We start from the raw sequence: 25,987 nt of genomic DNA, 5'->3' as shown, positions 1-25,987 counted from the left end.
AGCATTTGAAATTAACAGTCAGTTTTAAGAAAAATAAAATTTAGTGACTCAAGGCTAAACCAAACAAGCTTAAAGTTGATGCAATATTAATAATCCAATCAGACATTTGTATGTGGGGGAGGAACAGAGCTCAAGGTCTTGCAAACTACAAACAAAGAGAAGAGATAGTGCTGCAAGGATTTTTTTTTTTAAATATTGTATTTGTTCTACTTCTTAAACACAAAGAACTGTGTCGTCACTTCCCAGCATACCTTTAACTTCCATTTATGTTTTACACATCCCAGCACAACCCCCCCCTACTGTCTATCATTCGTGGCTCAGCAGAATGCAGCAGAACTTCTTTCACATTGCACAGTATCTGACCCTGTTAATGCTGGTACCAAATCTCCTGCCCTAAGCTGTGCTTAAAAAGGAATTTTTCTTAGATTACCACCAGTTCCTCCTACACCTGTATTTTCTAAATATATAGCACTCATGCCGGTTGTGCTTTCACAGGTTATCTGCGAGCTATACTCGGACCATGAAGCAGCCTGCTCTCCGAATTGTCCCAGAGGAACACTTTATCTTCCTCATGTTCTGACTGATAATTTTTTCCTGAGTATGGAGAAAATGTTCTTTCACTGTTAGTGCCAAAACTTCCTCCTTTCATCAATGAAATGTATCAATCTCAGCCAAAACTATAAACTTAGGAAAAACAACATATATTGAATATGTGCCACAGAGTTGTCCCAAGAGAAACCTATCCTCTTTTAATTCCTTGCAGCCTCACATTGCATGGTGCAATTCTTTAGTATAGGAAGGCTGTTGTTTTTCCCCTCCTGAACACCTGAATCCTGGTTACCAGTCAGGTACAGTGAAGTCAAAATCTGGAGCCGTAAGCTACTCCCATGCCTCCACATGGCTCAATTCATGCTGCTGTTTACCCCTTGGTACAGCTGGCTAGCAAGTGCAAAGGGCTGGTTCAGGACAAACGCTGATAACAATTTGCTAATCTGATGCTATTCAGTGTCATCATTAATGGCTTGGATGACGGAGTAGGTTGTACACTTCTTAAATTGACAAATAAGAACAGCCCGGAAGATACAATAGCATGCTGGCAGATGGGGGCTAGAATTCAAAATTATCTTAATGCACTGAAATAAATAATGTGTAGCTTCAGTGATGCAGAGTAGTACTTTGGAACTTCAGCTGTGATAACCAAACTAGCAATTAAGAAATTCTTTAGAAATTATCTGGATGTTTCAGTTATTCAAAAATAACAAGTTAAGCAACAGAAGGCAAAACTGTGAAAAGAGCAAATTTTATACCGGTAATTTTAAATAGAAACTTTCTAAGTGGCATGGAAACCCTCCTTTCCATCCAGCATCAGAAAGAATTTGTCTGTTGTATTATGTCCTGGGCACCACTCTTCAAGAAAGATGAAAACCACTTTGAAAGGGCTCAGAAGAGAATGGCAAGAACAATGAATGTTTGATGTAGAAAATATGGCCCATTAAGAGAGATGGAGAGAATTATACTTGACCTGTATAACTAAGAGATGATTGTGGGCGGAAAGTGATAAACACGTTTTCTTCAAAGGGAAGAGTAATGAACAATTTTCTATATACAAGGGGATGGGAAAAGGAGTAACCAGTTTAAATTATGGCAAGATAATACAGACATCAGAAAACAAATAATAGAGAAATTTCTAGTATCTATAGAGCACTAGAAAACATTGATGAGAGCTTATAATTTCTCCAGTCATAGCTGATTCTGCCTCAATGCTGAGACAGATCCAATGAGTCCTCAAGCTCTCTTTGAGCCCCTTCTTCTGCAGCCCCCCCACCCCACATTGCTGAATCCACTGGCATACCTGCTTTGAAGGAAGGAGCAAGACAGATGTTTGTGTATATAATTAGTTACCATCTTCCACATATCCCAGCATTTGCCATGAAATGGCAATGACAATACATTATAACAGTCCAGATGGTGATCACTTCCTTTTTTTTCCTGCTCTGTTTTACCTTTTTTGCTAATATTTTTTGTGTGAACTGACTCTAAGTGTTTGCAGTCTGCTATATCAGCAGATACATTACTTGCGCTGTCTTAAAAGGAGATAATATTTGAGATGCTTCTATTAAAAAAGACAGCTCAGCAAATCATTAGAAGAAGCATTAACGTCAATAAAGCACTTACAGAGCCTTATGCAAAGAAACAAGTTGGAAGGAAACACTGACATTTTCTGGGAAAAAAATAATTGTCCAATGAAAGCTAAATATGCACTGAATACATATTTGTGTGCGAGTATATGTGTATTTTCTCTCAGCAGCCCCTAAGAATTCCTACAAGATGTTGCTGCAACTAGGTTATAAAGAAATAACTTTATCAGAAACACGTTATCTATTTGTCTCAGCAAATAGCTAGGTAGTTATGCTGGCTTCAGTGTTTTTTCTAAATTTAACACCATAAAAGAAGACCTGAACAGCACTGAGGACTGACTTCAAGTAACATTTTGAGTACAAAATTTACAATATGTATGAATACAAAAAATCGTGACCACCTCTGTCATCGGTTGGTTTTCTGAACCTTTACTGCATTAAGTATTAGGGAATGTGCTGTTTAGATAACCAGATACACACTGCAAGGAGTGAGTGGACAAACCATGCTGCCTGTGACCAATTTATAATCTGAAAGTTGTTTGTGCAAGCCATTTGGGAAAGATGAACAAATACAAGATGGTTGGTCTTCGCCCCCTAGTGTTTGCTTAAGAATTAATGTAAAACGACCATAAAAGAAAGAAAATTTTCAAAATTAATTTCTTTTGTAAAACACAACCAGAGAACACAAGCCATATTCGTCTAAAGTATTACATAAGCATAAAGGCTCTTTGTAAGATATCAACTCACCGAATTGTTTTTAAAAAACATACTAAGATGAATTGTATTTGCTGTGTAGAGAGCAACTTACAGTTTGTACTTCTTAATCATATGCACATAGCAGTATAAAAGACTGACATAATGTGCTTTAACCCAAGCAACTCAAGCAAGAGGCGTTGTCTCGGTTCTGTGAATTAGAGTGGTTTGCATTAATAGGACTCCTCAAATATCTACTCGGCAGCACGTTAGATGTGGTTGAGTTACATACAGATGTTGAATAACAGTTTACTGTTGAGCACTTCACTGCCTGAGCGAACGCAAGTGCTGTGCAAAGCTAGCCCTGGCAGAGAGCCTTGCTGGTGAGGCAAAAGTGACAAACGGAGCTGGGATATCCAAGAAGCTGAGTACAGAAATCTTCTGCTTGTCACACAGGACTGACTAAATGGAGTTCAGTGCTTTACCTTGCAGCTCGTAGCTTGAACAACACGGCCAGAAAACAGTTGGCAAACAACTAGACAGTAAGGCACTGAGGGGCCAAGCTAATACACCTGATAACCCAAGAACACTGTGGGCAATGAAATGGACCATAACCAAGAGAGTAATGAAAGACACAGCAGCCGCCATTCCCAGCACTTGCAGATCAGAGAGGGAACGTGGAGGGTTTTCTTTTTTATTATTTCCTAAAGCATTAATCAAGCACATCTCAGGTCTGAATTTTCTAGTATTTTTTATTGCCTTTTATGCAATGCTCAGTTCTTTCTTTGAAACAAATTTCAAACAAGATCATACCACACATCTAACACAAAAGCGGTCTCTGTCCTTTTTCGTAAGGAGTTACTGGAACGATTGACTCTGCATGCATTTTCATCCTCACCCACAGGGTTAGTTCTCAGGAATAACAACTCATTTTTGCTAAAGCCCAAAAGAACACAAAATCTGGAGCTGGTTATGAAGACAGCTATTCAAAGGGTGGATGAACTGCATCCTGCTGCTGGTGGGAAACTAGTGGCAGACATTTATTGCCCTCCAGAGCAGGAAGGGCTCCTTGTCTACTTAAAGAGAATCTATTCAGTTCTGAACAGCTCAGTATTTTAGTGAAGATAATTGGTCTTTCTAAAATAAAAGGAAAAATATGAAAGAAATTTGCAAGGTGATGCAACACACAAGCCTGCATTTGTCCTATTATTAGTATAATATGTACTTGAAATATATATGATCCTGTTATAAAAATAATCTTCTCTCTTACATTGCAGACCTTGTTATTTAAAGGCAAAACATAGCAACCCTGGCAGGTAAATTGCCCAGTGTTATGTGTCATCAAGTATCACCTCCCATTTAGTTTTCTATAAAAGCCATTACCTAGCAATGATCACAGTGATAAGGCAACTTGTTATCCATTCCTTCCTTTCTGAAATAAGCACAGCCTCATGGACCAGCGTGGAAGATTCATTCAATCGGATGTTAAAGGTATGTGACTAGACATATTACAGTGCTTTACTCAGAGTTTTGTTACATTTTGGTAGTTTTTTTCAGGACTGACAACCAAAATGAGAAAATCTGTCTCCTTTCTCTTGTAACCTTGTCTAAAATAGCAGTAGTGTATGTTTTCAAGATATAAAGAAGACGGGAGAGATGAAAAAACTTGTAGAAAAAAACCCATACACTTAAGGAGTGAGGAAAAGTCTCTAGCTATTGGTCCTTTATGCATTCAGAATAAAGCTAACGCGGTTTTAACTAGGCAATTACTTCTCTGAATGATACTGTACTTTAATGATTTTTAGATTAAGGCAAAGAGGAAATCACAAATCTATCTAGCCTAACTAACCATTGCACAGAGACCACATATAACCTTCCTGAAATAATTCCTTCCAGGTAAGAGCTCTGAAGATGAGCTACATTTTTAAAAGCCATTCTTTTTTAATATGTTCATTAATGAAAATCCAATCCCAATTAAACATTGGGAATACAAAAATAAAAATTTTGTACCTTATTTCTGCTATGCAAGAGCTCAGCTTCCAGTTCTTCCCACTGGGTCCTGTTACTTTTTTTTCCCCACTAGATCAGAGAGCCTATTACTATTACCTATCAGCTCCCTATACAAGTAGTTATAGACTGTCACCAATTACCTGCTAACTGAAGATAAAAAACCTCTTTAAATTCAATTTATAGTGTTAACATTAAAGATACCGTGAATTTCTGAGGTTTTTATATAAGCTCGTAATAGTATGTCCCTGGCCATGTATCCCTGATTATATATGCAGGGAAGTAATTTCTTCTTGAACAACAGTGACTGGAAAATCAGGTTTATCTGACTAACCGTGATGGTTCTTGGGGCTTCTCCAGTAATCAGTGTTTCCTGAGGCAAAGGAACTGCAGCCCATTATGAACGTATGAGCTACCTTACTAGTTTTTACATGCATGTTCTATATTTGGCTCCAAATATGTGGTTTGCTCCTGGACCTGGATTCCTCTCATTTAGTTACGTCTCTTCTTTTGTACTTATCCATCCTCTATTTTTTGGATCTTCTATAAATATTGGTTTTATTCACATCTTTGACAATAATATTTTTTATTGTACTGCCTACATTAAATGTACTTTTTATTGCTACTAAAAGAACAAAGGACTCTCAAGACCTTATTGTCTAATATGTCTAAGGCCTTGGAAGACCTTACTGTCTATCTAGCAGCAGCTTGGATATTCTAACTCACTTACAGCTAGTTCAGCTGTGTTGATTACACAACCTTAATCCAGATACACACAGCCCAAGTTTTGTACAGCATAGGATGAAGGGTTAATCATTTATAACCTCACACCCACCCATTATTGTGGTATACTGTCCATTAACTGGGACCTGGAATAACCATTCTATTATTAATGATACATTACTGGAATGTACCTATTCCTCATAAACAGACCAAATCCCAAAATAAATGGCTACTCGCGACTTACACATTTCACATTATTTTCCAATCCACCATGTGAGAAACTTCATACCAGAAAATTACCACTTGACCCTACGTAGAGTAGTTAACAATCTTTTTTCTTTCTTCCTTCCTTTCTTTTTTTAATTATAGCATTTTCTAATGAAATCTGAAAGTAGAGTAAGGATTCTTAAAGATACTTATATAGTAGTGCTAATTCTTCTGGTGAAAGACAGCAATGAAAGCAGTGGTATGATATTAGATAATCTTATGCATTAACAGCAAAACTTTCACTATTAGATAAAACATTGTGTATACTTACTGTAGTAGCTATACCAAAGAGTTGAAGTACAGTTTAGTTACATATTTGCATAGCTTCTAAGTTACACTTCTGCTGATTAAACTAACTAGTGGGTTTTGGTGGCAATGGACTTTTATGTAGGGATATGCTATCATTCTCTTACCTAGCACAGTATGTATAGGAGGAATAAACATACACAGCACTTTCCCTGGAGAAAGGATCTGACCTGCTTGTGGTCTCTTGTTGGAGTCTACGGGCAGCAGATGCAGACACATGCTAGGAACGTACTTTGTTCTGCTGTTACTCGGGGAGCACGCAGAGCGCTTGTCCCACTGCACACGCACCGGTGAGAAAGAAGCCTACAGCAAAAACCAGAAATCCACTCCATTCTGGTGTGATGTACAAAAGCGCATGTGGCTGAACAGCTTTGCAGTGAGATCCAATAGTCACTAGAGCTAGGAGAGAAACTTTTGAATAGTTTTCCAGCAGAAAACTGTTTGATGATAAAAAGGGGTCAGAGTAAATTAAACAAGTATTAATCAAAGTTCTTACATAGATCTTCTTTAAAGAACAACATAAAGAAAATTCTTTCCCTTCAGAAACATTTTGAAACCCAGCACCATCTGGGATTTCATTATCACAGTCAAGAGACTGTGCAGAGACCAAAGCAACATCCCAGAGTGCTGATGTGGTCACGAGAGCTTCGGCAGATGACTCTTGCATCTCTTTGTTCCTTTGCCCAAGTGTAATGGCCTCAAGTTAATCAGTCTTATAAAGGCTATATTCTCTTCCTACCATGCATGCCACACTATTAAATCTATTTTTTGGTTAAAAAATGGAATTAGAGAAGCATTTAATTGCTGTTAAACACTGATCTATATAATATATTTTCAGATTCTTATTATTATTGTTTCACAAACTTTCTTTGATTTACTGTTCTTATGGACTTTCTTAATGACAGAGTAAAGTAGTTGATAACAATCGGTAAATGAAGCACTTTGCAAAGAGACTGGTCCAATTATGACTAGATACAGGAAAGGTCTCATTAAGTTTCCCTCATTTGGATGTTTTGAGAGAGAACATTCTCTTCAAATCCATGCCCAAAAGATCACTCAGCAGCAAGCATAAGAAAATTACTACATTTCCAGGTATTGATTATATTCATTACTGTATAGCTCTTAAACTTGGATTAAAAAATATTTTGGTCTGGTTTGGGTTTTTTAACATCAGTTTGTAGAAAACATGGGGTAAATGAAAACTAAAACCATTACTGTTTCAAAGTTATGGAATCAGACAAGTACAAACCTAAAAAAAAAAGAAAGTAGATTTCCTTTTGAACCTTAAACTTTCAAGTTTTACCCAGAAACTTTTAATAGTGAAAGAGTGAAATTCCCTTTCATACCATTTCATATCATTCCCTTTTTACCTTATTTCTCAGAGTAAGTATGAAGGACCAGACCTTTAATGGGATGTTACTGTAAAAATCAGATGCTTAGATTTTTACAGTAGGTTCACAGCAACCTGTGGTTTTAGATCACTGAGGTATGTCAAAATCCAATCTTTTCGACAGAAGTGGACTACCAGTTTATATTAATGTGCTTATAATTTTGCATGCTTAAAATATTGCAAGATACAGTCTGTTCTCAGGAAGCACTGAGCTCATCTCTTAGCACAGAACTTTTCCATCCTCAGAAGCAAGTTCACTACTTAAAGAGAGAATTTACAATTAAAAAGAAATTTTACAACTGCTTTCCAATACCAAAATTACATGGTTTCCTTTCTTAAGTGCCATTTAAATGCTAATTTTAAAAATGTGTTTTTACTTCGTTCCATATTAAGGAATATTGGAAAAGATACGATTGTACTTAATAAAGAAACTGCTGCCACATTTGGAAGACAGAAGGAAGTATCATCAGGAGTTTGCCTCATCCACTTCATTTCATGGAGTGCATAATATCGTTCAAACGCAGAGCAAGACTCGCAAAGTGCTGTGGCTGTTAGTAGTCGCGGGCTGTCTTGCCATTGTTATTTGGCAAATCTATAGTCGCTTCATCTACTACTTCAGCTGGCCGACCACAACTACAGTGGTAGTTCAGTATGTGGAAAATGTCAAATTCCCTGCTGTGACTTTTTGCAACTTGAACAGGTAAAAGTTATGTTTGTTGTTTTGCTCTTGAGATACAACACCTCTTTATCTGAAAGCAGTCAGGTTCCACAACTTGCTTGAACAAATCACATAAAACAAGGAAAATATGGCTCTGAGGTGCCTGTGTTCCACACTACCACATGAGATTTAAATGAAGAGGAAAATACAAGAATCAAGGAAGGGAGGTTGTCTTTTTTAATCTTCCCCCTCCTTCAGATGAACAAATTGCACTACAGATTTTTAAGTTTCAAAACATAAGTTGGAGCAGAAAAACCTCTCTGGTATTATTCTTCTATGTATGAGTGTTGCTTCTACAGTGTAACTAAGGGACAGTCACATCCAAGTTAAAAATAAAAGACAAGATTTGCAAATAGAGGGATTCTAGTAGGAACCTCACACGAATGTAGAAATCTTAGGCAAAGTAGATACTTTTTTTTTTCAGAGGTGCTCAGCCTTTATGAGTCCAGCTGATGTCAGTGGGATTTGCAGGAGGGAAGCATTTGATTTGTCTGGAAGTCATGTACCTAAGCAAGAACTTCACTACAGATTTCTACATTTGAAGATAATGGCCAAGATTTAGATGCAGCCACTTTGGAAACAATGTAATAAACCTATGGCCTGATTTTTAGAGCAAATATGTAATGTAGGAACAGTTTTAGAAATATGAAAACTTTACCCACATTGTTTCCTCAAGAACTGTAAGTTTTCTTGTCTTCTACCTTTTCCTGGCAGAATCAGCCAGAAGTCCAAGTCTCAAATATCTGGACCTGTTCTGCCTCCTTCTCATTGCCCTGCATAAAGCCATCCGGGGTTATAGTGCACAACAGGGACGGTGGATAGAAGTCCCTCTTGATTACAGTGGGCTGTCTATTATAAAAATGCCTCACTTCTTGTAACTATAGTGGCAGCACATTGTAAGTAGTCAGCTACTGAGCATGGCAGTTGTCTGCCTAAGTGACAGTTTGCTGCCACATCCATCTGTTGTTCATGCTGTGCTTATACTTCCCTCCTGTTTTCAGTAACCATTTTTTTTTTGTTGGCAGGACAGAGAGGGGCAGATCTACCTTTGTCTTTATTTTTTGACTGAAATTCAATTGTAAAGAGGTGTTCCTACCAATCTTCCTTAAGCGGGGACATTAATATCTACTACACAAATATATTGCTACGTTTTTAAAAATAGGATTATATAAAATGGCAATTCTAAAGAACATGGTATTGAAGTTTCATTTGTGTTTATTCTCTTTTCAAACTTATAGCTGTTCTGTAAACCCTTACTTTCCTTCAATAAAGGACTTCAAAGGTGTACATCAGGAAAGCACCTCCCACACCTCATCACATTTCTGAGATTTTTCAAGTGGATTCTAGGAGTAAGGATCACCCTTGGTTTATACTACTGTGTCACCAGCCACAGAGCTCATGGGAAGGTAGACTGTCTCTACACTGGGGTGTAGTGCCTTAGTAAAGCAGGTATATGAGATTACTGCAAATGCACTCAGAAATAAATTTTCTAAATTATGGAAGACAGCTTTTTTGAAAGGAAGAACTCCTCCCAGCTAGTTTCCCACAAGTAAATGCAGTTGTTCAGCTTGTCATCAGTTCTACAAATCTGGTTATCAGCTTATGCAGAAGGCTAATCTACTCGGGTTTTTTGGTTTTTAATAAACAACCACACACAACAGAAATGTTTCCAATATGACTGACCAGAATAGCCATGGGAAGGCATCCATTTTCTGGTTTCAGATATGGTCTCCATTTCTAGGAGGGTATTTTCCATATTGTTTATTCATGTTGTACAGATCAAAGTGCAATGTGGTGGGCAAGAACCACTTATTGTTTACGAGCAGACAACAAATCATGTCACAGTTTTGGCAAGAACGGCCTTGACATCAGTCCTATAACTCTGCAGAACTCCAAGCAATTCTTTCTCCTTTCTGCTGACAGGTTTCAAGCTCATGCAGTAAACAACCTCAGAATAATTTTTTTAATTTGGAACATTGTGTCTGGAGTTTTCCAAAATTTTTCTGTGGAAGATAAATATTCCCAAGAGCTAAATGATTTCCTTCTTGGAAACCAGAAGTTCAGCATCAAAGAGTTTACAAGAAAAAATGGGTTTTATCTGAACAGCAGCACATTGCTAGAATGCGATTTTTTTGGAAAGCCATGTTACCCACAGGTAAATATGTTTATTTTACTAAAACAGTAGCAGGGAGGGGAAGGGGATGTATTCTTACCACTCAGCTTGAGACATCTAGTTTTGCCAGCTGCTCCCCCTGTTTTCCCTTTACAGTCAGCAAATGGAGAAAAAAAGTCCTGCTCTAAATCACCCTGAGGACCTCAATTCTCCCTGCAGAGACAGCCTGCTGGGCTCCCTGAGCTGTAAAATGGGATTTCAGTCTAAATTGCTCTCTGCCTACTGCCATTTCTGCACAGATAGCAGCCTTTGAAAGCTGTATCTAACAACCTTTTCCATAAATGGCCTATAACGAAGGTCAGCTTGAAAGGAGTTTTTTGTATTATGTGATTGCGTAGTTGTGTTCTTGAGGTCAAGAATATAGACAGCGAGGCTAACTATATGCAGAGTCCACAGGAATTTTACATAATGAGGTGAAAATAGCCCGTCTTCAGGAATTTCGGACAACAGACAAAGAATATGATCGTCTCATTTTTATGTCAATTCTTCCATAGAGCAATTCCCAACTTAAATAGAAAATGTGAACAGAAAAGTCAGGCCTGTATTCTTTCAGATTAATCTAACCTTTAGATACGGTGTAGCTTCTAAAATTAGGCATTGGAGAGTTCTCTTAACTGAAAGACGCTAGTGCTAATAACTAAAACTAAAGCAATGAGATGCAGTCATATTAAATGATGAGGTGGCTTTGGGAAAAAATGCAAATGCTGTCCTTTCATATGTAACATGACATTTAGTTTTGAAACAGCCATCACTAAACATCTACTGAAAAAATTAAACAAGTTGGTTTTGAAAACATAATTTCTATATAATATAGCAGGTATAGAAAAACAAGGTGACCTCATTAAATTATTCTAAGCAGCTCATAGGTATTAATAAACAATGTGAAATTTCTCCTTTAAACTTCATTTTCTATAGAAAGGGATGAAATCCTTTTGAATATTTCCACCAATTCCCACTTTTCTGATTGTAATATTTAGCACTGCCTTTGGGGGAAAAAGAAAACCAAAACCAACAACCACCCCAGTAGTCCATCTCTTGCATTGTAATTCACTAAGGAAACCTCAGGTGACCTTTCTTTCATTTTACTTTTCCCTATTTTCCTTTATTGAAGGATTTTGAACATGTTTTCACTGAATACGGAAACTGCTTTACTTTTAATTACAATGATCTTCCAGCAAGAAGAGTGAGTTTGTCTGGAAGAGGCTTACATTTGCTCTTTGATGTCCAACAGGTACAGCTATCCTAATGATTATGAACAACACACCATGTAATAACTTATAGATGAGTAGAGGTGTTTGGGTTTGGGTTTGGTTCAGGTTTTAGTTTGTTTGGTTTTACACAGACCTTCAGAATTTCATGCACAAAATTCTGCATCAAGACTATTTCTGAGTGAAAGGGCATTTTAAAAGAAAGATCTAATAGATTTAAAAAGTCAGAATTATTTTTGACTCTGTCCCCCGCTAAGTGGTTCTGAAAGTTGTGAGTGAGCATATGAATGTACATATACACAGTTCACCTACAATTGAAACACATCATCAGAGCAGTAATTTAATTTTATACAAGCATTTTGGGATAACACCATTTCATTTTAATAAAAGGCCCAGTAGGGAAGGTCATATGGTGCCAATTTCTAAGTAGTAATGAATTCTAGTTGCAGCAGCAGCAGCTGTAAGTGCTTCGTGCCAGCTAAGATCTGGTCTTCACACTGTGAATAGTCTCTGACCTTATTAGAATTGTCTGTGACCAGCAAACCCCATAAAACTCAGGGAATATCACCTTGTGAGATCAGGGAAGAAAACTAAAATCTAGAGAGATAAATTACATAAATGACTTAGAAATTCACTTTTGTTCTGTAGGAATTATGAGACAGGAGTGACAGGAGAGAGTAATGGAAAGTTTGCTGAAACGTGATGTGTAGTTGCAAGTAAAAGGAACGAATATCCAAGTTATGAGTAAATGTTCATCTATGCCTTCTTGCTTTTGAAATTGGCAGATGGCAGAAGGAATAAAAATCCTCAAAGTTTATAGTAACTGGAAGGAAACCCACAGAGGTAATCAACAAAGGAAATTCAAGTCAGTTTGCTTCTATACTTTTCTGTAAATTGCCAAAAATGTGACTAGAGATACAAGACCAAATAAAAAAGTATAGTACCATTTCAAATATAGCTAAAGCTTCAGATGGTAAGCAAAGCCAAAACTATTTTAAATAATTTTTTTTGTATCAGGAAAAATTCACTGATGAACCTGCTCTTGGTTATACTGATGCTGGTATAACTTTTGTTATCCATTCACCCAAAGAGCTTCCTCGCTTTGATGGTTTAGGTTTATTAACACCGGTTGGCATGCATGCACAGGTCTCAATCCGTCAGCTGAAGGTAAGGACTTTGTCCATCAAGTGGAAATATTGGTCTTTACTGTCTCTAATTCTCTTCTGAAGGGTGACAATGAATTAGACATTTTGGAAGTGAAAATATTTATGATGCAAAAGTGATTCCTAAAAATAACATTTCCTCCAGACACAATTACTGCTATTTGAGGGGGGGAATGTGATTGGTCTTCATAATCTGTATCTATTGAAGTTAGCCTTTCTTTCCTAATATCTTACAGTGTTGCTGACATATAATGGTACAAGGATACCACAGCATTGCCCCATCAACACAATGTTACCATTAAGGTTGTCTCGGATTCCTAGTGGAATCCAAGTGGAGTGGACTACCCTTCTGTACCAGGCTGTCTGATCAGGTTCTACTTTTACTGTGAGAGAGAGGAGATAATTTTATAATCCCAAAAGCACAAACTGTAATTCCTTCCAATTAAATCACAATGTTACCATTTATGTCTTCAACAGGCTTCCTTCAGCACTTTAAAATGTGAGAAAATAATACGGAAATTTAAAACAGAGACAAAAACCCTGTATCTTCTGTTATTATTACCCTACAGTCAATTATCCAAGAATACCCGTGGGGAGAGTGCAAGCCCGATATAAAGCTTCAGTACCACAAGATTTATAGTATTAATGGATGTTTGCAGGAATGCAAAGCCCGGTACATACAGGACCGGTGTGGCTGTTTGCCATTCATTCTTCCAGGTATATCACCATACCATACACTGATCATCTTGCTAGGAGTCCTCACCTGCTATTGAACAGCAAAGGAGATGGGGCACATGCTTGAGGGATATCTACAGCTGGGATTAATTAAAATTATATAAATTTGTCTTTTTTTTTTTTTAATTCAGAGAAAACAAGCAAGATATTTGGTGAACTCTAGACCTAGCATGGGGTCACTGGCTATTCTTAGGATATAGACCAAAAAACTTGACAGAAAAGATTATGCCTCAGGGCTGGGAGACAAGTCTATAGTCTTCAACCTGACTTCCTAAAGAGCTGGAACTAAATCCATAATAAGTCATAGATTTTCACATGTACCACTGAAAACCTGCTTTGCAGGTGTTTAGCAACCACAGCAGAACTGTTTGTTTGAAGACAGAAACTGAGTTCCCCACATGAACCATGGAAAGAGTCTAGCACCAGAAGACAGCTCTGCAAAAGCCAAAAGGCTGCATGAAGCCAGCTAATTAGCCCAAAATGCAGAGTATAGGTGTATGCTGTAATACTCCCTTCAAGAATCCAGGCTTCTTAATCACTCTAGAAATGTAAAGCAGTAACACTGAGCCCTGATCAGTCCCCTCCCTCCCACCTTTTCAGCATTAAAAGTAATGATGATACTGTCACCTCTTTCTGAAGCAAGAGCTGAAACACAAATCTCTGCTTTCACAGCTCTTTTTTCACAATCAGTGGGCAAGAAAGCCACTGTCATGCCTGCACTTTCTGACTCAATGTATTTTTAAATATCCCCAAGCAAGGTAGAATGTTTTTACTAAGGGGGATCCATTAATGAGTAATCTTTAGCCTGTTTGTTTGACAGCCTCTTGGAAAGGAGGTTGGCAATCTCCTGGAAACTTTCATGGAAAGGGGTTTGAGAAAGAAATTAAGTCTAGGTCTCCAATACCCAGGGTGAGAGCTTTATACAGTGGCAGTTAGATAAAGGAGGGTAATACCTTCTTTAATTGTGTGCTAAACTGCTAAGTAGTATTTCCATGCCAGGGAAAAAATCAGGGTGAAACTGAGACGACCTGAAATCTAAAAATTTTGCTGTTAGCTCAGGGTGCTATCTTATCACTTAGGTCTCCAGACAATTTTTGCATGAAGTTCAAAACTTTTGCTGAAGCACATGGGGTGTAATCATATATCCTATCTACCCTACTTTGTTTTTTCTTTTCCACTAGGAAAAATAGAAATTCCTGGTTTAGCAAGCTAATACAAAGAGTGAGCCACAAGCTTAAAGGCAGTTCTGGCTGGCACACATAATAAAGATGTTTGCTGCAAACATCTAGCTTGGTCTGTTGTCTCTTTACACTGTGTATGCCTTTTGGTGTCGGTAACAGCACTGTGCCCAACCAAATTGATTTCTCAGTTGCATAACGATAAACATGAAGTGGTGAGCAGGCTTTGACGACATTACATTTCAGTTTAGTACAAATAGAGCTAAGAGTTAGATTGTTAATTGACGTTCCTAAAGTTTGTTGTTTATTTTTAAGGAAATGGAACAGAATGTGATTTGCTGAAGTTTTACAATTGTGTTTACCCGGCAGTCTGTAAGTAATAACTTCATATTTTCTAATCCAATTCCAAATAGTAGACAACATCTATCAATTAAAACAAAATACTGAAAGTAGTACTGAGAGTACAACCCAGTTCATTTAATATTCTGAAACCAGAGACCAGACAGAGCATTAAATAGATGCCAATTAAAAAACCCCATAAGAATCATTCTAGTAATCAGAAATGGTTTAAAATGGAAGAATGTTCAATTAATCTGTTTTCAGTTATCAGACCTCTGGCTTGCATTTTTGCATATTCATGATATCATCCTTCTAGCTCCAATGCTGTATTATTTTTGTTTGTGACAGAAAAGTGAACAGCACAGTAATAACAGGTTTGCTGACTGATAGAAAATATAATTCAAAATCACTGGACTTTAAGGTTTTATCTTTTGAAAAGTAAAATGAATTCTTTATTTGCAAAGTGCTCCAAATGTAATTCATTTCCATAAGCAAATCATCTGCACACAGTAGGTATGAAATTTGTAAGTCGCTACAACAGACTTTCTGGAAAATACTGCAAATGGTGATCTGAGAAGTAACTTCTCATGGACTTTATAAAGCCTCCTTTTTAATTGTTTTGGCTTCTGCTGTGTCATGTGACTCTCCCTTCCCAAAGGAATGGATGATTAAGATACCAAGTAGATTAACAAGTTTGGGGGGGGGGGGGGCTATGCAGGGGTTTCTTTCTGTTTTGATTAAGTGTGTGCAACTTTCAGGCAAGATCTACTACTATGAACAATGACTGGTTTTCCTATGGCTTTTTTGAAATCAATTCCACTAAGTTCACATTCTTATATAATCCTGATCTTTGATAGCCTGTCATGGTGGAAATACGTATATTATTTTACTTAATGGATATTCTGTGACCAAGTTTCAAAGAAACTACTGAGCAATAAAAAAAATGATCCCTAATTCCTATCAAGGATGGACAGGATTCAGAGCTGGACCCCAGAAGGAACTGGCATCACAGTACTGTACATGGTGAACCTGGCTTGTAGGTGTCTGGTCCCCAGGACCCCAAGTTAGGTGCTAAGTCTCCTTTTACAGTGCAGGAGAGATTAGACATCTGATAAAAAAATCTCAAATGACAGCACACTGATCCAGTATCTGCGGGACCGATCAACCGTCGGTGAGAGCATTTATTTTAGGAACTCTAAAGGCCAGCTATCCAGAATTAAATCAACAACCCCAGTGTCCCTGGAGAGTACCTCAAATCATCAACTAACAGGCTGAGATATCTCCTCCCCTGCAGTTTGCAAAAGCAAAAAGCTGACACGCAGATGGAACAGACACCATGGCCACCACCACACCAGGACAAATAGAGCACCACAAGCAGGAGGTTATGGTACTCATCTCGGAGTGATCATCAGCTTTGGGTGATGCTTTATGCTTCAGGAAATGTTTATGCTTTACCATTTTTCTTCCACATGAATTTTCTCCAGCTTTCCCAGATTTCTATAATGATTTCTTTCTGTTAGAGCCTCGTCAGAGGAATGGCTCCCCACTTTCATGAGCAGCCAGACCTGCAGAATTTTGTGACTTCTCTTTAGTATTTGAAGAAACAAAGCTATCCCTAAACCCTATTAGCTGTCTTAAGCCCAATTATCAAATGGCAGGCAGGGTTTAAGGTAAAGTGAACTTAGTTTACCAAGATTTTTATGTAGTTATCAGATGATAGAAAACTACAGTTGACGTTGCTCTAGAAGCTGTTCCTGTGCAGTGGAATGAGCTAGGCAGATATAAAGGCATCAAGACCAAGGACTGTATACCTAAGTATGTAATCAGAAAGCTAGCACAGAACATGGAATGTCTTCTGTTGTGCTACTGTTTATCTGCGGATGAGAAATAATAAGCACATAAATCCCTAATGAAGGCAGAAGGACTTACAGGTGCTGAATTTCCTTGGGAAAAGTGACCCCCAAAAATCTCAATCCTTATTACTGTGCACCAGTTTCCCAAATGCCAGTTACAAGTACTTATTTGTTCCTTCAAAACTGGTAAGCATCTGCTTTTTTCAGGATAACTAAACCATACATTTATCAAAGTCAGTTAAAAGTCATTTTTTAAGTTTTAAAAGAAGTATATAAGCTGTGTGCTTTTTGAGAAATATTCTGTAAATTCTTTCTCCTGAACTTTCAGATGATATAGAAGTAAAAGGATTATGTACAGTAGGAACCCACAATTCCACTTGTCCTGCCCCATGTGAAGAAACGGATTATCCTACCACTATCACCTATTCAAGTTTTGGAGGAGAAAAAGCCATAAAATACTTTTCTGCAAAACTGAAGAAAAGCCCAGAATATGTCAGGTAATCATGCTTAACACCTTGTCTGATAAAGAAATTACCAATTACTTTTAAGTGTGCTAACAGAGCGTATGATGTAAACATGCCCTTTTAAAAAGGTATTTTGTGTGGTATTAATAATGTTGTCTGTGAGATAAAATAAACTCTTAGACAAAATTGGTTAAGATTTATACATATTCATACATATAATATATATACTTAGACACTTCTAAGACTTGTGGATAACATAAAATAGATGCTGCAGTTAACAAGTAATGATGTTCTTAACTGCCTTCTGTGTCCTTCATGTCTTATAACAAAGTCTTCTGATCACTTTTGTAATTAAGCATAAAGAAAGGGCAGGGTTATCAAACCTATCCACAGTCCATGTGAGCAATCCATCCAATAAAGAAGACAAATCTTCACACTTCCACAACTGAAGTAAATGAACAACTTAAAGGGATGCTATATAAAGTATATAAAGGTGTTCTCCTTTCTCTCACCCCATTCCTAAAGGAAGCTTCATAAGCACTGAAGAGCTAGGTTTTATTGTAGCAATAATGTCACAAGTTTAATAATCTTTTCTATTGTTAGTAGAATTCACTAATACCATTTATATATTAGAAAAGTTATTTAGAAAATACTCAGTACAATATTAATTCTCATGAGGTAGCAGAAGAGCGAAATAATATGACTCTGTGTGACTGAAAAAGATACACAGCGGAAGAAAGTAGGTCTATACCCAAAAGAAGGGACCTTCTAGTGTGAAAACATGCCTCAACAGTATTGACTACACCTTTTATCCAGGAAATGCTGTTAGAACTTATGTTATGCATAGAGCTGTGTCACTCAGTAGCAGCACTGAGCTGACAATCTGCACACTTTTAAATTCATAGAAGAAATTTCATATATGCCTATGATTTAATAGAGCATACGTGCCTTACTGTTTCAATGTAATAAATTGATGCCAGATTTCCTTGCAAATACAAGCATTATATATCAAAACACAGAATGATTTATAGACTGAATTGCCTTTTGCTTACAGATGTAGATGTCAGCAGTACAAATAAGCATTAAGACGTGTGCTACACAAACTTGTAGTATCCACAACATCAAAACATGTTTATAAAGAACTGTAGAAAATTTGGCTAATAAAATATCTATGAATATTTCTTTGTTTCAGTGACTTCAGTTTTCTTACCCTTGAAGCCATCAGTCTGCAAATGCTTGCATATGTTTACATGTGAACAGGAACTATACGAATCATAGAATAGTTTGGGTTGGAAGGGACCTTTAAAGGTTATTTAGACCACCCCCCCTGCAATGAGCAGGGACATCTTCAACTAGATCAGGTTGCTCAGAGCCCTGTCCAGCCTGGCCTTGAATGTTTCCAGGGATGGGGCATCTACCACTTCTCTGGGCAACCTCTTCCAGTGTTTCACCACCCTCATCGTAGAAAATTTCTTCCTTATATCTAGTCTGAATCTACCCACTTTTAGTTTAAAGCCATTATCCCTTGTCTAGGGCTACAGGCACTATTAAAAAGTCTGTCCTCAATGAAGATTATGAAATTTAAACCTGTTGTTATATGCAAAATATATTAATCCTTTGAGGATGTTTTATCTTTGTTGATTATTTTATTGTCTGTAAATATAATGTGCAACCCAGTAATTATTCAATTAAGCAAGCAAAAATACAGAACATTCCCCTGTTACCAAGCCTTAACCAATAGGAATCCTGCCCACATATTAACAAGTACATATTCTGAACTATAAAATTTAGACATCTATTGATTTCTAAAGATGTAGGAAGGGAAAAGTTAAATATTTATTGGATAGTTCTGCTAGCAACTCCATGACAACAGTAGGAAGTCTTATTAATAGAAGCTATGAGAATGAGATTATTTTTATTACTCAGTAGTGCTACCTGAGTTTTAGAATTATCACCTAAAGAGATAGAAGTGATTATTTTGTATAGCAAATGCTTTATTTTCATGAATATTGTTGATGAGCTCATTATCACTGTCAACCCAAAAATCTGTAGCTGTTCAGACTTCTGAAGAATCTCTGTTTTTATTCTTTAAGGTCACAACATCAAGTGTGCAATCAGTTTTTGTGTCTGTTTTATTCCACAACCATTATGTTTATGTTCTATTTAGGAGTTAGGAAGAATCTTTCTGTAGACACAGTATCATAAATATGAGCTCTTTACTCACATTGAATCATTCCACAGGTCTTGCTCCAACTGAGATTTACCTACTCTTCTGCTCTTGCCGCAGGCAAGAATATAATTAGGTAAGCGAGGCTATTAGCAGAGGATAGAACTCAACATCCAAGTGTAGGACAAGAGTTCTTCTGCACAAACATGCTCATTGAAATAAGTACCCTTAAATATGCAGTTGCACATAATCAAGAGTGGTAGACTACACTTCCAAGCACTGTATCTGCTGTAGGTCAGGATGCTTGACACGTCCACTCAAGCTTATCTCTGTGACCCTTAAAAAGTACGAGTCTATCTCACAGTACAGATCTAGAGCTATTTTTTCAACATAGCCTGAAGATCTACTCCTCTGATAAGATCCTGTTATAACTGTTGTTATTAGGACACTTCTTTTTTCTTCAGCCATCTAACTAATTTTGGTAACATTCTTCTAATTGTTCTTTAAAAGACAGCATCACTCTCCCTGAACTCTGTCCATGCAGATAAATGTTGGTAAAAATAAACAGTATTCCTGACTGTCTCAAGTAATACTGTATGTATTTGTCATTAGGCAGAACCTTGTGCGTATTGACATTAAATATCATGATCTGAGCTACAAAATAACACAGCAGCAGAAGGCCTTGACTATATCTGAGTTGCTTGGTAAGTGAATGTTTAATAATTAATCTAAAAATAAAAAAACCCACACAAACAACCCTTTTTTTTTTGTTATTATTTTCTTGCCTCCTGAGTCATAGCCTTTGTGAGCTTCAAAACAAAAAGCAATACCTTTTCTATTATAATGGTAATAATCATGTCTGCCTCCTGGTCATTTTTGATACTGTGTCCTGTCATTCCATTAAAGAAACTGCAGTATGGACAGCAATTGAGAGTAAGAATTAAGTTTGGCACTAGTTTACGGCTATATCACACGCAGGACTGTAAGAATAGTGACGTTTACGTGATTTGGAGGGGAGAGGGGGAACATGGGAGGAGAAGCAAGAGAACGGTTAAAAAGGCATAGAAGTAGGAAATATTTTAAGTATCTGTTTCACAGTAGGATGTGTTGTGTTGGACTTACTTTATTTAGAATTTTAAGAAACACATTAGTCTTCTCCCATAAACATTCTTAAGAATATAAATTCTGTTTTCTTGAAGTGATGGATTATGTATATTGAGTTTATTTAACACTTGAACCCAGCAGGGTTTTGTTTGTCTGCTAGACTAAACCAAGTGCTTAGAATGACATATGTTTATTTCCTTCTATTACAGCTGATGTAGGTGGCCAGCTTGGATTGTTTTGTGGTGCCAGTATGATTACAATCATAGAACTGCTTGAGTATATTTTTACTAACTTCTGTTGGATATGCATCTTTCTTCTATTGAAAGCTCCTGAAATGCCTCAATGGAACAATCCATCCCAGAACCAACCAACACACAAGGAAAAAAAGAAGGAAATACAAGAATGTTAGTGGCTTGCAGAAGCACAAAACCAATTGTTTCTGCAGCTTCCCTTCCTTTTTAAGATACAAAGAAGACTAATATTTTACATTGCTCCCTTCCCTGCACTCATTCTTCCTGCTTCTCTTAATGCCTAGAACTATTTAACTGTGCTAAATAACTTTAAAGAGTGAACTTTGCAAAGTCTCACTTTCTTTCTCATGTAAAGAAAAATGTAATCCTTACCTAGAATTTTATTTTAAAGAATTACCAATTTTTTAAAATAGCATAGCAAGTGATACTGACATACAATGCAATTGAGCATTTCTGATCCAGTTTTTAAATATTCTGTATTTTGAGTGAGGAGAAATAATATGCATGCCAAATTAACACACACAAGTTTCTTAACCACCATAAAGGTGGAGCATTGCTATGCTGAAAAAGCAGATTCCTTATATAACGATGAAGTCTTTGCTAGTAGCTTACCACTGTCAGCAGTTCCAGTGAAGGACATAGTAGCTTTGCCTATCAGAATTAGAAGCGTGCCCAATAACAACAACTTCTACAGTGTATTATCTGTTTGTCTGAAACGCATCAAAAAAATAATCTCATGAGTCTGCCAGCTACTATAGAGAACCGTAGGGCATCTGAGTGGATGGCAAGTGGGCAACCATAGGCCAAGTTCAGCATTTAATGTCATGAAAGATTATAACAAAGACTAAAGGCTTCATCTAAGTCTTACTAAAAATCACTGAGAGTAAGAATTTTGTGGCTTTGGTGCTGAATGAGGCTTCTTGAATGTTTATTCCCTCAAAAGTGTTCAGAAAAGTTTCTGTGCTTTCCTACATCTGTGTGGGCCTATGGAGCAGTAGTGGTTTAGAGTTTTATGTTTTTAAAGAAGGCTTTAGTGATTAAATAAAATTCCAAAGATGTGTAATAGTGTAAACAGACTGTCTCCCCCCCACTAAAGCTCATAGAACAAGAAATGTGCACTGGAGGGGGGTGTTGCGTTCTTTTTAATTACAACATCTTAGTAAACAGCATAATAATTTTAAAATGTGAGAGTTAATAGGACAGGATAATTTCACTTTATATAATGAAACTATACAGTGTATCTTTAATACATTTCTTTCTCTAAATAGGTCTCTGAATACAGTTCTGAACAAAACCATGCTTGCCCAAGTCTCCTGTCAGAGTCTATCAATCAGAGCTCTTGATGCCTTTGGAGGTGTCAAACAGAGCCTGGATGGAAACACTTTAGGAGAGTTAGACACAAACCAGTCTTATAAAAGATGCACCCAAGACTAATTCTAAAACTACATGATAAAGGATTATCCTGATTTGAAGTATTGGCTTCCATTCAATTAACTATATATAATAGAATAGATATCCGTTTATTTGAAAACTTACTGACAGTTGTCTAGACTTCAGACTAGCACTGTATAGACTTTGCTAATCAAAACGTTTTTACATTAGAAAGCTCACAAAGGCTACAACATTATACCTTACGAACGACTGCTCCCCAGTCAGTGCCTGGGCTCTGCAGCCCTCAGACTGCCCAGTAGCATGCCTCTGCGCTCTTAAGTAATGTCAGTGCTCCAGATGAGCAATCAGCCATAGCCATGCTCTATAATTCACACACTATAATTCACACCATCCACTCAAACTCAGCAGCTAACAATAAATTAGTTTCTACAAAGGAAGTAGGAAGTGTACTTGCTAAGCAGCCAAGTCCTTAAGGTTAGATATAAAGCAATGAAAATGATACTATTTGGTCATCATTGGCAACAGGTTCCCTTCAACATAAGCCATAGGACAAGCAATTCAGGAAATGGTTTTTCTTCCTTAGGAAGAGATGCCTTGATTTTACTCCTCAGTAACTGCAGGCTTGAGACACCTTAAGGCTTGAGACAACTTAAAGATTTTTGCACCATTCTTTTTTATTGGTCATTTCTGCTGGGACTTTCACCCCCTCACTATTACCAAGCACACACACACATGTGGAACAGTGGCCGTACAAAAAGGTCTATCTAACCCCACTGTCTGAGGTGAGTATTGGCCAACACAGAGGAAGAATGGAAAGAACAGAGCAAACATACTGCAATATTTCTCTAAAGATTTCTCCCGCCCTCAAACAGTTTGTAGCTGTAGAATTCTTGAGCCAGAAGAAATTATGGTTTTAGAAGTAGGAATCAGGTATTATCTGGCTTCTGGATAAAAAGAAAAGCAGGGGAAAGATTAAACGTAGTGATCCAGCACACCTTGTATTTCAGAGATCAAAGTGTTTTGTAGCTGTCAAACACAATGATTTTTTTTGTTGTTTGCTTCTACTAATAAGGGCTAAATAAAAGAAAATTAGCATTGTAAGGACTAAACAAAAGAAAACCGGTATTGTTTCTGCTGTGCCAAAAGTTCAAGTGAAGTGAAGCACAGAACATGCTAAAGAATCAGAAAAAAAAGCCAGTTCTTGGAACAGGAAGGTACTTGCAGCTTTGCTTAGTTTAACAAGACTAAAATGACTTTTGCTTACTCCACCAACCTCTGACAAAGACAGCTGAAATCACTGCTTGGTTAGAGAGTCTTCAAACATGTGGCAGAAGGAGCTCTGAAGAAAGCACAAAGACTGGTGTTTTGCTCAAGGTCAAGTCACAGATTTTTTTTTTTCAGCAATGGCTTGTGATGAGATTATATAAAGCAATTGATTCCCCAGCACAGCTAAATATAGCAAGTGTGCTGTGCAGCAAAGCAGAAGTAAGGGTGCTTTTGTATCTTGATGTATGACTACTGTTCTATTAAGGCAACAGAATTTTAAAAAGTTTTAAGAAAGTATTTGGCTTTACTGGATAGGTAAAGATGACCTAACTATAAGGGCAGCAGAAGCAAGGTATTTTAACAGTTTGATCAAATCATCTCCCAATTTAGCATTACTTTGCTGCTTATTTGTTCGCTTTTCCTTTTCACAAGTGCACGTCCAATGCTCCAAGTGCAGATATCAGCAAGCTTTTCCCATGCTAATTGTTTAATTTTAAAATGTTAATCCTAACAATGAAACTAGTGACATGTTTGGGAAAGCCCCCTTGAGCTCCTTCCAAATCCTTGTCTGATGTGCACAAAAAGATGCAACACAGAATTTTGTAGCTAGAAACACATCAGCCTGAAGATGACACCCTACAACTGGCCCAAACTAGTAAGTGTTGCACAACAAGCAAAATAAAGATGGGACATATTTTTAAACGCATTCTGTAGAAGTCATTAAACTTTATTTAACACTGTAGAGAATATCACGCTGTTGCATACAACATTTTCTGAAGAACTGAGGAAGGCAATTGGGTTGTGTGGATAACAACCTGTGTTTGGTTGCTCTGGATTTTATGGCTGTAGAGTATTGTTGCATTGTCTTCATTTTCACACCCTTGGGCAGCAGATCAGAGTATCAAAGTAGCTCCTGGTACAAGGAAGACAGCTTTATAATCAGTCAGACAGAGAATCTGTCGTGATAGATTGGGGTGGGGGAAGGTTGGAGATTGTTAAAGACTTGCATCACATCTTTTGACAAGTTTCTTTAGCTCATTTCCTTTCTTCTTCTAACTAGGATACTTCACAACACTACTATTGCAACGTATGTGGCAGACACCTCCAAAGGAGTGCCAGAAAGTAAGCATTTATTGAAGAAGAAATTGCTATTTTGGTCAAAGAACTCAGGAAACAGGCCTGGCGTTTGCATGTTTGGCAAAGCAAAATGAACACAGAATGGTCTGTACAGAAGGATTTGGATCAGACTTTTACACAGCAGATCAATTCATTGCAGCGTCTCACCAGTAGATGCCCCACTTACCTTAGGCTTCTGTTCACAAGCCTTCTCATGCATGGAGTTGATTTCTCAGCATCTGTTATGGAATTACTCAGTATAATTTAAATCAGATTATTTCCCTCTGATTAATGATGTATGAGCTGGGGAAATATTTCAAAGGAGTTGCTGGCAAACCTGACTTGACTTAGCCTGAACTAAGTGACAGCATCTTTGCCACACAATGTTTAGATTAATTTCTGAGGTAAACTAACAACAACAACAAAAAATACAGCCATCCCCATTCTGCATCAAAATAAGCTGATCAAAATGTCTCCTAAGGAGCTTATACAAACCAGATGATCTACTGTTGCTTAAAAAAGTGTTGGTTAAGATAAAATAAGAATCTCCTTAATCCTTGCCAATTTTTTAAGCTGAAACTATACAGGAAAAAAGGAATTTCCCTATACAATCACTCAAGTTTGAATGTAATTGCCTCTGCCTACCGTCTAGCCTTAATACAAGCATTTGCACTGTGTGTGAATCTGGTGCTGGCAAAACTTCAGGAAAGCAGCCTTCCTCACCCAAGTAGTACTCCATGGCAGCATGATACTGCCCATTGGTTTCTTTTGGCTCCTTTCCAGTTTAGCACTGCTCTGGGGTTGCTCCGTATTTTGGAAATCCAAGGATCATCATGCAATTCTAAAAAATCCCAGACCAAGTTAAACCATAATGGTTCACTCATACTGCCTGTCAAAGTAGACAGTGTTTTAGAAGTGTGTATCCCTTATTACACTATAAACATCAGTACATCTAGTCACTCTAACTGTATCCTGAGTTAAACACATTCTCAGGCTGACAGTTGATGTGCTTATTAAACTCAGGATACAGGAAATATACAAGCTCATATTGTAGGAATTACTGCAATGTTGAAACATGACTGGGTTATAAACAATAAGCTCTGTATGAATGAGATACTGCTCTAGATCCAGGGCTAGCATCACATCTTGTTGATGCTGCTTATGACCATCCTGGTCCTATTAACCCTCTTGCACCATAAATCCCTTTATCCTCCAGGAGATTATCCTCTGCTGACTCCTCACTGGAAGCAAAGTCACCACAAGAAGGGAAGCTTCTTTAGAAGAGAAAAACTCCCAAATGGCCCTTCCCACTACACACACAACTGATGTCCAAACA

General features: G+C 37.4%; 2 protein-coding genes across 3 annotated transcripts in view; one reads left to right on the top strand and one right to left on the bottom strand.

The window, feature by feature from the left end:
- Positions 1-4,282: 4,282 nt before the first annotated feature.
- ASIC5 (acid sensing ion channel subunit family member 5) lies at positions 4,283-21,940 on the top strand. Its single transcript, XM_069789727.1, has 10 exons — positions 4,283-4,322; positions 7,918-8,224; positions 10,166-10,397; positions 11,527-11,646; positions 12,641-12,790; positions 13,356-13,503; positions 15,015-15,071; positions 17,220-17,388; positions 20,135-20,226; positions 20,836-21,940. The coding sequence occupies exons 1-10, from the start codon at positions 4,283-4,285 to the stop codon at positions 21,033-21,035; spliced, it is 1,515 nt and encodes a 504-aa protein (XP_069645828.1). The 3' UTR covers positions 21,036-21,940.
- Positions 21,941-24,259: 2,319 nt separating this feature from the next.
- The window catches only part of GUCY1B1 (guanylate cyclase 1 soluble subunit beta 1), a 59,654-nt gene continuing 57,926 nt past the window's right edge, over positions 24,260-25,987 (bottom strand). For both annotated transcript variants that reach the window (XM_069785841.1, XM_069785856.1), the window contains one exon: positions 24,260-24,491. In XM_069785841.1, coding sequence (XP_069641942.1) covers positions 24,429-24,491 — 63 coding nt within the window. In that variant the 3' untranslated portion in view covers positions 24,260-24,428. The remainder of the gene's footprint in view (positions 24,492-25,987) is intronic.

This window comes from Haliaeetus albicilla, chromosome 1, assembly GCF_947461875.1.
Source record: "Haliaeetus albicilla chromosome 1, bHalAlb1.1, whole genome shotgun sequence".
NCBI classification, from domain to species: Eukaryota; Metazoa; Chordata; class Aves; order Accipitriformes; family Accipitridae; genus Haliaeetus; species Haliaeetus albicilla.
This window is presented reverse-complemented; position numbering and strand designations above follow the sequence as displayed.

Bases quoted from the DNA above. Each gene is read 5' to 3' on its own strand.
- ASIC5 (XM_069789727.1), top strand. From the start codon at position 4,283: ATGGACCAGCGTGGAAGATTCATTCAATCGGATGTTAAAG. The intron at 12,791-13,355 runs GTAAGGACTTTG...ATTACCCTACAG, and splicing joins TCTCAATCCGTCAGCTGAAG to TCAATTATCCAAGAATACCC. The intron at 13,504-15,014 runs GTATATCACCAT...TTTATTTTTAAG, and splicing joins TTTGCCATTCATTCTTCCAG to GAAATGGAACAGAATGTGAT.